General features: G+C 48.8%; 1 protein-coding gene across 5 annotated transcripts in view; it reads left to right on the forward strand.

The window, feature by feature from the left end:
- The window catches only part of PLD1 (phospholipase D1), a 64,308-nt gene that overhangs the window by 32,740 nt on the left and 15,835 nt on the right, over window positions 1-15,733 (forward strand). For 3 of the 5 annotated variants that reach the window (XM_083848848.1, XM_083848849.1, XM_083848850.1), the window contains 11 exons: window positions 1,508-1,660; window positions 2,345-2,494; window positions 2,811-2,894; window positions 4,640-4,721; window positions 7,458-7,568; window positions 8,819-9,025; window positions 9,751-9,967; window positions 10,937-11,050; window positions 13,015-13,143; window positions 13,402-13,520; window positions 13,680-13,793. In XM_083848848.1, the coding sequence (XP_083704974.1) occupies window positions 1,508-1,660; window positions 2,345-2,494; window positions 2,811-2,894; window positions 4,640-4,721; window positions 7,458-7,568; window positions 8,819-9,025; window positions 9,751-9,967; window positions 10,937-11,050; window positions 13,015-13,143; window positions 13,402-13,520; window positions 13,680-13,793 (1,480 nt within the window). The remainder of the gene's footprint in view (window positions 1-1,507; window positions 1,661-2,344; window positions 2,495-2,810; window positions 2,895-4,639; window positions 4,722-7,457; window positions 7,569-8,818; window positions 9,026-9,750; window positions 9,968-10,936; window positions 11,051-13,014; window positions 13,144-13,401; window positions 13,521-13,679; window positions 13,794-15,733) is intronic. The other 2 variants (XM_083848851.1, XM_083848852.1) reach the window with 1 other exon arrangement.

Here is a 15,733-nt window from a genome sequence, read left to right on the forward strand (position 1 = left end):
GTCTCCATTTTTTTCTCCTTTATGAAAAAAAAAAAACCCCAACAAACCACCTTTTCAGTTAACTCTTTGTTCTGTTATACAGAGATCAAGATTTAGGGGAGCTGTAGCACATTCAGTTTTGCCATCAATCTTGTTTCTCCTTTAGAACCTAAAAATGGGACGAGGGAAGTGTTTGGAGCAGGACTGTCCCTCAGCTGGGTGCGGAGTGACACAAGAGGGCACCGAATCCTCTCCCACGGCCTGCGGGGGCTGGCAGAGCGCGGGCATCAATAAATTAACAAGGGACACTTCCCAGGGAGGGTTATCGAAGTGAAGAACTGTAGGAAAAACTTGCTTTTATGTCTGACTTCTACAAGTAATTTCGTGATTTCTCAAATAGAGTACACCCTCAAATACATCCTCTACGTTTTGTTGGATAAGAGGAGGAAAGTAGTGAAAAATACCGGGGAACACAGAAAGGCAAATGCTTGAAGCTGTGCTCAGCAGGGTTTGGGGAGTGAAGTTATGGGCCACGAGGGGATAGGGAGGGAGGACATTTTGGCACCATGTGTGAGGTCGTGCTGGGATAACTCAGGGCACTGAGAGAAAATGAAAATCATGGGGTCTGGAATTAGCCGAGGAGCTGGGACTTCCCAAAGGTAGGAGCGCTCCCACGTTGTGCAGCTGGGGCTGTTGCCGTGCCTGTTTGTGAGCGTGCACAGGAGCTAGGTCTCTTGGCTGAGACCTGTGTGGGACAGAGGGGGCCGGTTACCCCAGCTACGCGGCACGGAGAGAAAAATTTAGAAATGCCATTCACAGCAAAAACATGTTTTTCCCAGAGCTGCCTTCAGGCAACAGTATTTATGTAAAAGCTGCCGGTCATCTCCCGTCACGTGCTTCTAGCAGGGGGCCTGTTGCTTGGCAATAAAAGCTGTCCAAAACGCCTTGTTCACGTATCCTGATAGGAGTCAGAGTGATCCTGGCTTCATAATTAATACTGGAAACGTCAAATAGTTCCCATATTGCCTTGAGGGATGTACAGCCTGGATGTGAATTTGGGAAACAAGGAGTCCTCCTTTCACCTTGCCGGGCTCCTGGCTGGGCAGTTTACCTGTGAGCAGGGAGATCCTCGTTGGGTGTGTTAGGTGTGAGTTTTCAAAGGCCTCTGTAAGAAGCAGTCATGCAAGTCACTAAAAATCCTTTATTGGAACGAGACTTGTTACCCGAGTTCATAACGTGGGCATTGGGCTTTTCAGCTTCCCTTAGGAGATCAGATGTGCCTCATTTTTGTGCTGCAGGGAATCCTTCACTAGCATCAGAGAGGTTGTTTCTCTCCTCCTCTCCGAGAGGATAATGAGGCCTGATTGCTGGTCTTTGCACAGTACACGGCCCCGATAAGACATGTTACCCTTCACTTACATGCCTTCCTCTCCCTGCTGAATGCTTTGCGCTCATTGGGCCAGAAATACTTTATCCCTTTATTGGGAAGGCAGGAAGAAGCTCCCCCTTACCTCCCTCCGCCCCGCAGGTGGCTGGTGGTGAAGGACTCCTTCCTGCTCTACATGAAGCCGGACTCGGGCGCCATTGCCTTCGTGCTGCTGGTGGATAAGGAGTTCAACATCAAGATAGGCCAGAAAGAAACAGAAACCAAGTACGGCTTGCAGGTCGACAATCTCTCGAGGTAAGAAATCTAGACCTTTTTTTGTTTTGCTTTTGCTGTTTTAACAAAGAGTCGGTGGCGCCTCTCCTGGGCTTGGCAAGGTTTGTACCTGCAGGGTCCAGGACTGGTCGTTTCCATGCCTTAAAGAGGGCCTTGGTGTCTCAGCTGCACAGCCTGTCCCCAGGTTGTGCTCGGGCCTGAGGGCACAGTGCACGTGGAGCTGCACAGTCTGGTTTTGCAGCAATTACTTACGGTAATTTTCTAGGTCCTCTGTTCCTTTATGCTCCAAGCAAAGATGCATCGCGTTACATCCCAGGTAGAGAATTGCACAAAAGATATGCTAAGTGGGATGAAGAGCTATTTAATGTTTTCACAGTAGCATCCAGAATAAATTCATCGTGGAAAAAATACAGAATTAGCCACACCCAACTTCCCTACGAGTTAAGCTGGCGCTATTCATTTAAATCTGTTTTATTATTATCATTATTACTGTCAGAGTGATGCTGTGATACTCCCTCAGAGCAGGTAAGTGCCGATGTATCTTTTTGCAAACAAAACATGAAAGCAAAGTCTCTTGCTACTCCTTTTAGCTTAATAAAACATGACCAATGCAGGTGTGCTTAGCAGCATGCACAGACAGCAAGAAGCTGCCCCTTTAAACATCCGTGGCTGCAGCACCTGCCCCATATGTCGTCGGTTTTACAGGTCACTGATTCTGAAGTGCACCAGCTACCGGCATGCCCAGTGGTGGAGGCAGGGAATAGACGAATTCATTCGGAAGCACGGCAAGGACTTCCTCACGGAGCACCGGTTCGGGTCGTACGCGGCCGTGCAGGAGAACACGCTGGCCAAGTGGTGAGATGTGGGGGCGAGCTGCTGAGCGTATCGCGGTGCCCGCTTGTGCACCAAGTGAAACCCAAGGAAAATTGTGTGGTTGGCAGAAGTACCAAGTGGCACTTAATAATCTGTTATTGTGCTGCTCCATTAAGCTAATAGCAGCCTGAAATCCCCCCGCATGTTGTCTTAATTCCTGAAATTAGGTTTGTGTTTGATTTTGGGAAGAGAATGTAAGTGGCATTAGCACAGAACCCCGTTGGTCTTCAGCTGTGAACTTTCTGTTTGATTAAGGTGGAGAGAAAAATAAATCCACGTGCTTTGCTTGTTTTTACAGGTATGTAAATGCTAAGTGCTACTTTGAAGATGTCGCAAATGCCATGGAAGCCGCTAAAGAAGAAATCTTCATCACAGATTGGTGGTTCGTACTTAGATATTTGGATTTTGACCAGCTGTCTCTCTTGGGACGCTCCCGACAATGCTGCAGTGCTGGGAGGCCTTACAGTATGGCAGCTAGCCGTGCGGCCAGATGGTTTGGCAGCACACCCAAACATCTCGTCGGGTTGTATTCAAAGGCCTTTTCAGGAGGGTTGGCAGCAAAAGCACATGCTTCAAATCAACAGCTTGGTTCTCTCCTTGCAAGGAAAGGCCTGAAATTTCAGGGAGGCACCGCCAGGTGCAAGTGTTGTGGTGTGTGTGGCTTCACTGGGAATGCACGGCGCTGTACACCCAAGGGACAAGAATTCCTTTCAGGGTGTAGGGGAACACAGACACTCAGATACCCCTGACGAGGGCAGTGCTCCTCCCATGTTATCCTGCAGAGGACCCTTCCTTTCTGCTTCTTGCTGTTTTGGGCAGCCTCACACCAGGGCTGAGAGCAACTGGGCTGGGTGCATTTTTGCTCTGCTCTTAAATGTGTTGGGCAACGGAGAGGGATTTCTGTAGTCCCTTCTCCAGGCTGTGCGGCTGCTGAAGGACCTGGCTCTGCCCACTTCTTCTCTAGCTATTCAGTATGTTTATGCCGTGCTCTGGTTCCTGTTTGAGACAGAAAAAGTGTGCTTGCACAGCCTCAGGGTAGGGCCCCTTGGCCATGGCTGGTTGCTGCTGCCTGTGCCTTGCCTTGGTGGTGGGTCATGGGGGCCAGCCCGGCCCCTGGGGAGCTGCTCAGGCGTCCTCCCTAGCCATGGGCACCTCGCTGTGCGCCTCCTCTAGCTGAAAGACGACCCTCTTACCACTCATCTGCTGCCTGTGGGATGTGGGGGATTAGTTCTGAGGTGGCAGTCATGAGAAAACTAAACACAACGTTGGCACAACATTGGCAAAACTAAACACAATGTTGGCATTGACTGGGCTAAACGTTCCTAACATGACCACAGATAAACCCAGTGCTCCGTGTGCAACATCATGTAGCAAGGCAAGAGCACTGCGTTTCAGACCCTTTGTCTCTTAACGTTTTCTTCAGCAGCAGTCAATTGTTAACATATCGTGGAACTGCAAAACTTACCTGAAACGTGGAGCTTAAGATAAAAATGTTGTTGCCAGAAGCATGCTTTTAGGATGTAGCAATGTGCTTTAATCAAGCACAAGTTCCTGTGCTCTGCACAGAAGTGAAGAAGTGAAATTTTGTTGCCTCCCTTTGCAGGGGTTAGACAGGAATGCTGAATTCTTCCTTGTAACCCTCAAAGCTATGAATCACCAAATGTCTTGTTGCAATACCATATTGCTTTGTCTTTAGGCAGAAAGGAAAATTCAGCACAAATCTGTGCTATTCAGATAGCATAAGTTATCAGGAGAGCTGAAATCACACTTCTATTTGTTTTTTATATCTAGACATTTCTTTCTAATCTCACTTGTGTTTTTTTTCTTTGTGTTTTTCTTTCATAGATAGAGTGCAAGCTTCCCCGTTTGCACATCACTGTAAAATTTGGTCCCCTGGGTTATTGAATACTAAGATGAATGTGCTGGACATGTCCCCTGGCCTCTGTTATGCTCCGTTATTAAAAAACAAAGAGCTTGATATTGGAGAATGCATCATTCTGGGACATGAGCCTTCACATCCACTTAGATAAACTTTCTGATTTCTTTACTTCCCAAGCTGGTCATCTAGGCCAGGGCTTTGTTTGCAGACTACATACGCTGTGTTTTTCCACCCCTTTATTTTCTTAGGCTGAGCCCAGAGATCTTCATGAAACGGCCCGTTGTTGAAGGGAATCACTGGCGGCTGGACTGCATCCTCAAGCGCAAAGCAGTAAGTGAGCTCCAGCTGTCAGCCCCTGCACCCCCCCAGTGGAAGGTCCTGCTGGGACTGGGGCGTTTGCACCGTTTTTTTGGGTTTGGAAGAGCTTGGAGGCAGAAGGGTGGATCCTCTGATTGCTCCTTCCTGCCCTCAAGCTCATGTTGCTTCAGCTTTGCGTTGCGACTGCCCCAGCTCCTGGCAGGGTTGGAGAGCTGTTGTTCCCGGCGCTTCCCTTGTGGCATACGTAGCTTGGAGGTACGGGAAGGTGTCAGGACTTCCCGGTGGCTCTTGGTAGGCGGTTTGTACATTACAGAGCTGTGCAGATCCTGTATGTCAACACAGGGTATTTATTGAGTGTGCTGCTGCTTTCAGAGCTGAAGCTGTGAGATACCAGCAGCCTTCCAAGAACAGGAGGGTGTCATTAGCCAAAGTCACCCAGGAACATCCAGAAGCTCGTGCTAACTCCCTGCAGCCTTCTTGTTTGGTTTCCTTACTTAATATATTGCATAGGTCCTTGCCACACCTAAACACCGAGGCACGGACATTACCACTGTTCTCCCACCACTCCTCGCTGTAGTAAAGGACTGCTTCCTTACACTGACTGACATATAACCTGTCTCTCTCCTGGTTTTCTTTGTTCCTGCCCACCCCTTTTGATATTCTCACGGCTCTTGTGGCCGCCACGAGGAGGAAGATTGGCTGTGCGTGCCCTGCCTGGCCCTTCGCACGTGGAGGCTCTGGCCGTGAGGGTCTTGGTGCATTGCTGTGGAGAAGGGACATGAGGAAAGGGCTTCAGCAAAGCACGTGGCTTGATTAGGATGAATGCTGTTTTGCAAAAAAGTGTACAGACACAAACGGCATCACACTCCCCAGAGCTGGACTGTGGTGTTGAGCTTCTAAGGGAGGAGGTGATAAACATGACTCAGAGACTGCTATTTGCATTGCTGTGTTATCCTAGTTAATAAATGCTTGTGTGCAGTAAGCAAATGCTTGTATAAACTGGAATTCTTGATAAGGCAGATCTTTTTTTTTTTTTGTTCTGCTTTAGTTTGTCCTCCGCTTTTCTTCCTAGGTAGAACAGTTCAGACCTGCTGCTGACCTGGTGCCTTTCCTGGCACTGCCTCTAAGGGTTCCTGCGCAAAGCTCTGTGTGCTCACAGCCCTTTTTGAGGAGCACTTGGAGACATGGGGAGAAACCCAGAACTAGTAGTTGTGGTTGCTTACTTTTTATTTTTTTTAACTCCCATTTTCATCTCTTATTTTGTTGTTGGCTATGCTCTGCTTTCAAAGAGCACATCTGGGTGGAGACTGCGGAGAACACGTTTCATGGAGCCGAAAGAGCCAGGCAGAAAAGATCAGTGCAAGGTTCCTGTGAGCACAGGCTGCATTTCTGCTGTTCACCCAGCCCGTGGTCAGACCGCTGCTGCAGCTGGTAGTTTGCCCCACAAGAGCAGTGAGTCAGAAAGGGAGGCACAGCCAGGGAAGATTCTTGAGCGTTGCTGTGTAGAAGGGCAGGAGTCCAGGTGGACGTGCTCAAATAGTCCTTGACTCCCTCCCCTCCCAACCCAGTCATCTTCCCAGGCCTCACCCACTCCCTGTTCCTAGAAAAAAAGAGGGGTTTGTGCCTGACATTAGCTGATTTGGAAGTAGACTTATTTTTTTGGCAAACGAAACGTGGCCACAGGGCATGCTCGCTGGAAGAATTTGGCTTTGTTTGTCGTGTCAACGTGGATTTTCCTGTGGCTATAAATACCTTGTAAGAGTCAGGAGTGTCTCGAGCTTAGCTCCTGGAAATACTTACCTGCTCTCTCGCTTGCAGCCTCTCTTTGATTCAGCAGGACGGTTGGCAGGCTGCTGTCTAGGTAGGGATAAGGCTGTCTGTCTTTTATGCATATGTGGTGCTCCCTAGGAGAGCAGAATACCATCCGCAGTTTGGAGACTGCCCAAGCTCTCAGTAGCAGCTTTGTGGGAATAGGAACTTAAAAGGCTGTGGAAGGGTTTGACCCTTAGTTTAAACTGGCAAACTCCAAGGTTTGAAGCTCTTCTGATTTATGGCAGGTGAAGTCGTCCCAGTGTGTGACCACCATCTGCCGAGGGCCGGGAAGTACTTGGCAGTCCTGCCCATGCTTTAGCATCGCCATGTCCTTAGAAACCCTCACGCAGATCCCATCAGAGTCACAAAAAGCACCAGCCTTTGAGTCCTGCTCGTCGTATTCCAGGAACTTGCTTAGCCCTGCCAGCAGAAAGAGCTCGCTCGCTGGCGTCCGCTCAGCTGCATCTCCTCTGGGAGAGCGATGTCCGTGTGATACCCCGCTGCTAGCGCCCTGCGCATGCTGTCAGCTGTGGGCAAACCTGAGGGCAACACGGAGCAGCGGAAAATTGGATGTCAGTGGATACCTGCAATACGTGGAGTGAATCACGTCTGCAAAATTTTGCCTCAAAGGCTGGTTAAAAGTAGCTGCTGTAAGCAAGACCTATCGGGAGGCTTTGGCGTGGCTCAGCTCCGCACATGAGTCAGGGTGCTGAGCCCTCCTCTGGAGGCTGAGCGGCTTTCCTGAGCGATGCAGGCCCGTGCCTGCCGTGGGATCTCGGGGTGGATCTGGAGGAATGCAAGCAGGAATGGGTAACCTCGGTCTGCCTTGCTGCCTGCAGGAACAATGTGCTTACTGCCTCTGCCTTTCCTCACTTGGGAAATGGGCTGTGCCGCTGAAATATCTGCATGCCAGTATTTCTTTTTTATTTCTGACAGCAACAGGGAGTGAAGATTTTTGTTATGCTGTACAAAGAGGTGGAGCTTGCCCTAGGGATCAACAGCGAATACAGCAAGCGGACGCTCATGCATCTCCATCCAAACATAAAGGTAATTGCATGCCCGGAGTTGTGTGCAGGACATGTGCATCCGTTTGCTCTTGGCAGCTAGTGTTGCCCCTCGTGCATTTGGGTGTGAATTGGAAGAGCAGAGCTTCCCACCGTTACAGTGGGCACAGGCTGTTAAGACATACCCATAGCGTGCTTACCACATCTGAGCATGGCAACTTCATTTCTTCGGGTTATAATTGAACATAAAACTGCTTCGTTTACAAGTGCCAAAGCAGCTATTCACGTAATTCATGAGAAACTGATTTCGTATGACGGGTTTATGGGGTTACATCAAATAGAAAATTATGGTTTGAGAATGTTGCCTCATCAGCAGCCCTGTTTGTACATAGATGACAAGAGTCAACACTGGGTGTTTACATTCCTGTCATAAATGACCATCATTGCCCTGCTATGTGCTGTCATGCTGCTGCTCTGCCACCGAGCAGAAAACAAACTGGCACATGAACCTGCAGCTAAGGCTAGGTCCCGTGTCTTTAAATTAGAGACACATACATTTTAATAAGATATGTTATGCACGAGGGTGATGAACAAACGGCTAAAATAATAGATCGATTATCAGTTGATCGGTTGTCCCAGCAAAGCTTTAGTTCACCATCGTCTTCACAGCCAAACAGGAAGGTGTTGCGGGGAGGGAAGTGCTGGCTGCCCGGCAGCTTTGGGAGCAGCCAGGTAGAACTGCGCGGCTCCTGCCGCAGGACGTCAGTCTGATGGTTCTCCTCTGGCATTAAAAATAAAACTACATATCGTGTGCTCAGATAGAGAAGTGGCTTTGTCATAAACAAATGTCAAAAGAATGTCATAAACAAATGTCAAACAACTTGCTGATTTAAAAAAAAAAGGTGACTTCTCATTTCTCTTGTGTAGCAGCAACAACCAAAGAAGTGAGTCAGATCACCAATATGTTGTTTTCTTTCCTATCAGGTTCTGTATTTGGAAGCTCAGCTATTACAGCTGTGCCAAGAGCATTATTTTACTTGTAGAAACACATTTCTTGACAACGATGCTTTTACGAACGCAGCGATGCTGCTGTAAATGTGACCTATCCCAACAGCACTAACCGTTGCTGCAGGGGAATACCCCATTTAGGACTCACAGCAGTCCGTGTGGATGCCTCTCTCAAATGTCCAGAGCTCTCCTCTTATCCTGAGCGGCCAAATACGCAGGGCTCTGCTCTGGCTGGAGGTGCAGCTGGGCAGTGGCGCTGAGCGTGGGTGCTGCTCCTGTCCCCAGGTGATGAGACACCCGGACCACGTGTCCTCCTCCGTGTACCTCTGGGCCCACCACGAGAAGCTCGTCATCGTCGACCAGTCGGTGGCGTTCGTGGGCGGCATCGACCTGGCGTACGGCCGGTGGGACGACGACGAGCACCGCCTGACCGACGTGGGCAGCGTGAAGCGGATGGGGGCGGTGAAGTCGGTGTCAACGGCCAACCTGGCAGTAAGTGAGCTCGCTCCAGCCCGCGGCTGTGCTGACACCTGCCCGTCAAAGGCTTGGTGGTGGGGATGAACATGTCGCGTCCGCTTCAAAGCGCAGGGCTGGGTTTGGGAGGCTGAAGGAGGAGTAGCAATGGGAAGAAGGAAGTGTCTGAGCACCGGGTGACTCTTTGGGGTAGGTCCTGCCCAGCCCCTGCTAGGGCATGGAGATAGGAAATGCAGCTAGGGCTGGGTTTCCCATGGAGCTTGGAGCAGCGCTCACAATTTGGAGGCTGTGCTCTTAGTAAAGCTTAGCTAAAAATGTACTGTAGGCACTCAGAGTGCTCCGAACTTTGGGATACTTGGGCCCTCAGCATTTGCCTCACTTGCTGAGCTTTCCTGCTAACCTGGGTACTTATGTGACAAGATATTAACTCTTAAAAACATAAATAAATAAAGAGGTCTCAGTGTGAGAATTACAAAGGGAGTAGCAACCCGAGTAAGTTTATGGGTAATTGACTGAGGAATACACTGCCAGTATTAATGGGGTTTCCTGCTCAGTGGCTCCTTGTACAGACCCTCTCCTCCAAAGCTGTTCATAACTCCCACCAAAGCAGATGTGAGCTGCAGCTTTGTCACGGAGCAAAACTTGGCTCATGGCTGTTTCTGAGCATTTCTGTGAATGATCGCCTGCAACTAGAGGGGAATGTGCTTGTACCTCACCTGCAGCAGTGTCCTCTGTCTTTTAAGTCCACAGCGGAGTCCTCTGAACACATCGCCCTGCAGTCTCAAGCCTCGTCCCCGGAAAGCCGTGTGTTCCAGAGGAATGCTGATGATGTCCCAGACTCGTCAAAAATGAAAGGGATAGGAAAATCCAAGAAGTTTTCAAGGTTCAGTATTTACAAGCATCTCCATAAGCATGGCATGCACCATGCTGATAGCGTCAGCAGCATAGACAGTGAATCAAGTAAGTGCTGTTTTTCATCTCAGCTTTACCCAAACGACATATATAAAGCGTGTGTGGAGGTGGGTGGGTGGGCGTACGTGTAGACTCACATAATTTCTAGGGTAATATGTTCTTTGTAAAGAAGGAAGGCTGATGAATTCTTTAACTATCAGAATAATAACTGTGTTTAGTCAATATGTAAATTCGTGTCACTGCAAAATATACAAAAAAAGTTCTAAGTGGATTTGCATCTAGCAGTTGTCATGAGCTGCCAGGTGACGTGGTGCAGCGTACGTGATACCTAATGTTTGTAATGCTGGAAGATTTTTGTTCCTGCAAGGGAGAATTGAATCTTTTGTTTTTCAATTTGTATTTATTATAAAAACTGCAGCATTTTCTGAGTATGATTATCCCCTCTCATTGGCTAGGGTAACTTAGGTTTGAATCATTCACTTAAATTATTCCCAATTTACCCACTTGATAGAGGTGAGAGACAATTCAGCAGTTGAATATTTGAATGCAGCTTTTAATTCCCCACATAAAAAGCAATTCCAAAGCTAAAATTACAAGGGTCAGAGTGACATTCATTCCATCACGGAGTTCTTCCTGAAATCTGTTGCTGGAAGTCCTTCACTCCTGAAGCTGTAAATGCTCAAGGTGGGAACTTACCTGAGTTTTCATCACTCCTAGCAGTGTTTTCTCCTTCCCCTGGCTGGAGGAGGCTTTGCTGGAGCATAGTTTGGGTTGGTCACAGGATTGTTTGGTTGCTCAGGATGTATGCTGAGGTAGCAAAGTCATTGCTACGTGTTCGGTTTAAACCCAGCTGGGTCTTGAACTTGGTTCTTTGCATGTTGTCACTTGTAATTTCAGCAAACTGACAGCTCATTTGGACTTCTATCATGCAAGGTGTCATAAGGCAGGAGCAGGACCCGGTGTAGCAGAAGTGGATGTGCATTTTTGCCATAAATAGAGCATCTTGACTTTCTGCAGGTTACTGTAACTCCCCTAGGAGTCAACCGAATTTAATCCAGAGTTTAAAGCCCCACCTGAGAATGTTCCATCACCACACTGAATCCAAACAGGGGCTCGCTGAGCCTCAGGAGGGTAAGTGGAGGAAGGCAGAGGTGCAGCCCCCTTCAGGCTTCAGCTGCTGATGTTTTTGCATTGTAGCTACGGTGAGAGTTAGGTTGGGTGCCAGGATCAGCCTGTGCTGCTTCTTGTCTCATCCTTATCACCCCTCCAAAGACATCCTCACAGAAACGTCTTCTCCAGGTGTTTAAAAACCTGCAGCATAATACAAAAAAAAAATCATTTAAAATTAATAATTTTTTTAATTGCACTAATGTCAGGGAACAGCTGAGAAACTAGCTCTGATTCTCGAATATGATTTTTTCAGCAGCTCTCTTCCCGTAAAGGAAGGGGCTTGTTACTGGAATTGGGGACTTCTACAATGGATATTTCAAAGTGAGCCTAATGCAGGAGGGGAAACCCAGAGAGAGCAAACAGCAAGGTGGCAGCTGCCGGACCTATGCTTGGATGAAGAAGATTTGGGCCCCCGTTCTGGCTCTTACTAAAGCCTGTGAAAGCATCCTTGATTGAGAAAGGAGCTGGGTAGTCAGGAGCACTGAGCTGTTCTGATCTCTGGTCTCTGGACTGATGACAAAAGGTGCTGTTGAAAGGGCTTTCTAAATGCAGCACCCCATCTAGACACTGTTGAGTTTCAGTACAGAATGAGGAGCAGCTCTTCAACGCTTTCCTCTTAGTATCTCCCTGTAAGGCCTGAGTCGCCAATTTTAAAATGGTTATTACAGAGTAGTGGCATGTAACAAGGAACAGCTGCCTTTGCTTCCCGTGGAAATGGAGCGCAATCCCCACTGTGGTCACCTCATGCTCATTCGTGAGTCGAAGTGCAGTCACCAAAGCTCAGGCCATGAAGTGCATCTTGACTCGGCAGCATGCCCCATCCATCCCATCGGAGCATGCAGGGGCAGCGATTCCCCAGCTCCACCTGGACTCTCACTACACTCGTGCTTCGTGCGGCGGCCGTGCTGCATGCCTCTGCATGGCGTTCCCGGCATGGCTCGGCTTGGCTCGGCAGCAGTCGTGACAGTGCTGGCAGGGCTTGCTTTGTGTACCCCGGGCTTAGTGCGTATTGGAAGGGGTTTGCTGTGGTTACCGGTGATGTGGTTGGGTTGGGAGAAGACTTCTGCGATGGGCACGTTACTGTGTAATTATGGCACCAGTGTCTGATACATTAGGTGAAGGCTGCTCTTAGGCTAAGGAGATAATGCTAGTCAAATGTCTGTGGTATAAGCCCACATTGCTGGTTTGCTTAGGGGAAGGAAAAAGAGTTCACCCTGCATTCAGCATATGAGCTCTGGAAAAGAAATTTTGTTAGGAGGGGAATATCCCTGTCCTTGACATCTTAGACTATTTTTAATCACCATCAGTTTGGAATTCTAGATTCATTTGCCCAACATATCAAATTATATCAAAAGATGACATTGTTATCTGAAAAGCAAAAACAAAAACCAAACCACAATATTTAATGAGGAAACTTTTAAATCATTGCATTCTAGTTAATAAAGACTAGCTTATATTACAGGCAATACACCCTACTGTAGAGTGAAACTCAAACCATCTAGCAGAAAAGTTGGAGTTAGCATTGTAAAACACATTTGGTAGATGATATACGTGACATTATTGTACACAGATCCACTAAGGTCAGTCACAGCTGGGAGTGGACTCCCCCATGGTAACATTTAGGTGGAAAGACAAATAATTACGGGGTAATTTTTAGGCCCAGTGTAGAGAGAATTCAGCATTTTGGTTCCATAACAAACTCAGATATATACAGCCTGTCCTGGTCATATAACAAATATTAAAATGGGAAGAAGAAATACTAAAATGCCTCTCTGAAAGCAACTGAAAGACTAGGGAGAAAATGGCCTCAGCTGACCGGGACTGGCAAGTCCCACCGGTGCTTTTCTGTGGGTCTGTCACCAGTGCTGTGCGAGGGACAGCCATGACTTTGGAGTGTGTGTTTTTGTTTTGTTTGCCCGTGGCAGATAAAGGATCCATCCGCAGCTTGAAGACGGGTGTTGGCGAGCTGCTCGGGGAAACCAGGTTCTGGCACGGCAAAGACTACTGCAACTTTGTCTTTAAAGACTGGGTTCAGCTTGACAAACCTTTTGCCGGTAAGTGCCTCTGGAAGTCATGAGACCGTTTGGGTTTGGCTGCTGGGAAACAGCAGCAAAGCTCCCTTGGAAAGGGCCAGCTCTGCTCTGACGGTCCCTGGATGTGACTGTGGGTGACTGCGCGGTGCGTCCAGATCAGCCTGCACAGCCCCTGGTGCCACGTCCCAGAGGGCTTTAGTTTGAGGAGGGGGATGCCGCGGTTTTCCCCGTTTGTGTCCTTTGTCTGAAGAGGTCCGAATGTGCTTTCCTGTCCCGCAGACTTCATTGACAGATACACCACCCCCAGGATGCCCTGGCATGACATCTCCTCCGTGGTACACGGCAAAGCGGCGCGCGACGTGGCCCGGCACTTCATCCAGCGCTGGAACTTCACCAAGGTGGGGAGGGGGCGTCGCTGCTGGCAGCACGGCATGCGGCCCCGCTCAGCGTGCCTCGTCCACCTGCCCTCCACAGGCATGCTTGCTTTCGTTTGTGTGTTACTCTGCTCTGTTTCAGTCTCTTCAAGGACTTTTTCTTTTCTTTTTCCCCCCTGGCAGATCATGAAGCCCAAATACCGATCCCTGTCCTACCCATTCCTGTTGCCAAAGACTCAGCAAACTGCCAACGAACTGAAGTACCAGGTGCCTGAGGCTGTTCATGCCACTGTCCAGGTGGGTGCTGATGGTCTCCTGCTCATCTCCCCCTGAGAGAGCTTTCTCCATCTTGCCAGAAGGAAGTATCACCACTTAAAATTATAAAATGAAAAACTCCTACTTAATTTAGCTCGCGGCATAGGTGGTCAGATCTTCAATTACAATAGAATAATGCGACTCTTCAAAAAAAAGATGCATTAATTTATGCCTCCATCTTTGGGGATAAGAGGGCTGAACAGCATGTGGTACTCAAGTTATGGAAGCACCATGACTTTTACAGCTGTGTAGTTTTCTGGTTTGTTTTCTGCTGCTCTTCTTCTAATGCCCAGCATTTGGTTTTGTGTCCTGGGTGGGTCAGGGCTGGCCACTGAGTGCTTATCCCAGATTTTCTCAGAGATGTCTGCCAGGCTCCCAATGCCTTGTCCTGATGGGTGGTGGTCAGTTAAAGCCAAGGATTAAGAGGAGTCTCATGGCTGTTGCTTTCTATGTTGAACTTCATCTGCATTTTGTTATGTAGCCGCTAAGTCCTATGGGTCCTCTGCACACTCAGCCCAGTCTTGTTTCTGACAGTCATCCTCACAGTCAGGATTGCAAAGAGCTGTATTTAAAAGCTGTTAGCTATTTTTGGTGCAAATATTGAATACAAGCGTTAACCAGCAGAAACTTGTTGAGGAACAGAAAGCCAAAACAGTTACGCTGAAGCAGCAAGGCAATAGGGTGCCTCTGTGGACAAGAGATGCATGAAATAAAGTGGCTTAGACCAAAACCAGGAAAAATGCATGCCTCTGCTGTTCGTAAGGAGTCGTCCGCCCAGATGACAGCAGCGCTTGGGGAAGCTTGGTGTAACAAGATGCATTTTTCTGAGTCTGTGGGCTGCCAGGGCATTGTCTGTGCCTCGCCACGTGGTGTGAGGGGTGGCCAGCACGGGAGTGTGTGTCATCCTTGTCTCATGCAAACGGGTTTGAGCATTTCACATCAAATGCCAAAACAACGTTTGCAGCTTGTTGAGAAATGGTCTCACTCCAGGCATCATCATGCTTCTCTGTGGCTGCAATACCTCCCCGGCTGTGTCCGTGACACCAGCTTCTTTGGAAACTTGGCTCTCACGGAAGCAAGGGGGCTTGTTTCCCCAGAGCACATGTTCGAACCTCAAGATAAGCCTCAACTTTTAAGTGATGGGCCCCAAAGTTAGGCTCTGCTGATTGCAAAGCTGGAGGCAGCTCCCAGAGGAGAAACCACCCTGAGAACAGCCCCAGCTCCGACTTTCCTTGGGCCCCGTGCCTCAGGGCTGCTGGCTGAGCGCATCAGCCTGTGGTGGAGGAGGAGGAGATGTGCATCGGGCCCCCAGTGCCAACACGGTGACTGCTGCCTGCCCTGAGTGCTAGCGCTGCCTGGTGATGTGCAGCCTCGTCGCGACGTTTTGGGGCATGGCAAGTAACTGGCAGTTCCAGGAAATTATGGGCTGCTCTCACTGATGCTGCAAATAGAGAAAAGAGAGCAGGTTTGTCTTGTGAATTATTAATTTGAAACCACCTCGCTCATTTATAATTTATGCCCCGTTGCAGCTTTTAGAGGCCCCTCAGGGTCCTGATATTGAATCCTTTGTTCAGACACCAGCCAAGCCCACGTTATCCTGCCTTGGTGCTGGGTAGGGGCAGTACAGGCAAATGTCAGAGCAGAAGTTACTGCCCCGAGTGTCCCTGGGTGTGGGGTGACTGTAGAATATCTGGCTGAGGGTTTTCTTGTTTCTGAGCCTGTCTGCAAATCTGTCTGCAATTGTGGGCAGATCAGAGGCAGAGAAAACACAAAGGATCTGTGGGGATTGCACTGGTACTGCTGGACTGCGCCGCTGACCTGTCGTCAACAGTCTCTGACCTCGTTGTACCATCTGGCTTTGCTCTCCTTTGCAGAGAGGAGCAGGAAAGTGCATTTTAGGGAGGGTTTTTAGAAGGCAGGGC

Source organism: Anser anser, assembly GCF_964211835.1.
Source record: "Anser anser genome assembly, chromosome: 9".
Lineage (NCBI taxonomy): Eukaryota > Metazoa > Chordata > Aves > Anseriformes > Anatidae > Anser > Anser anser.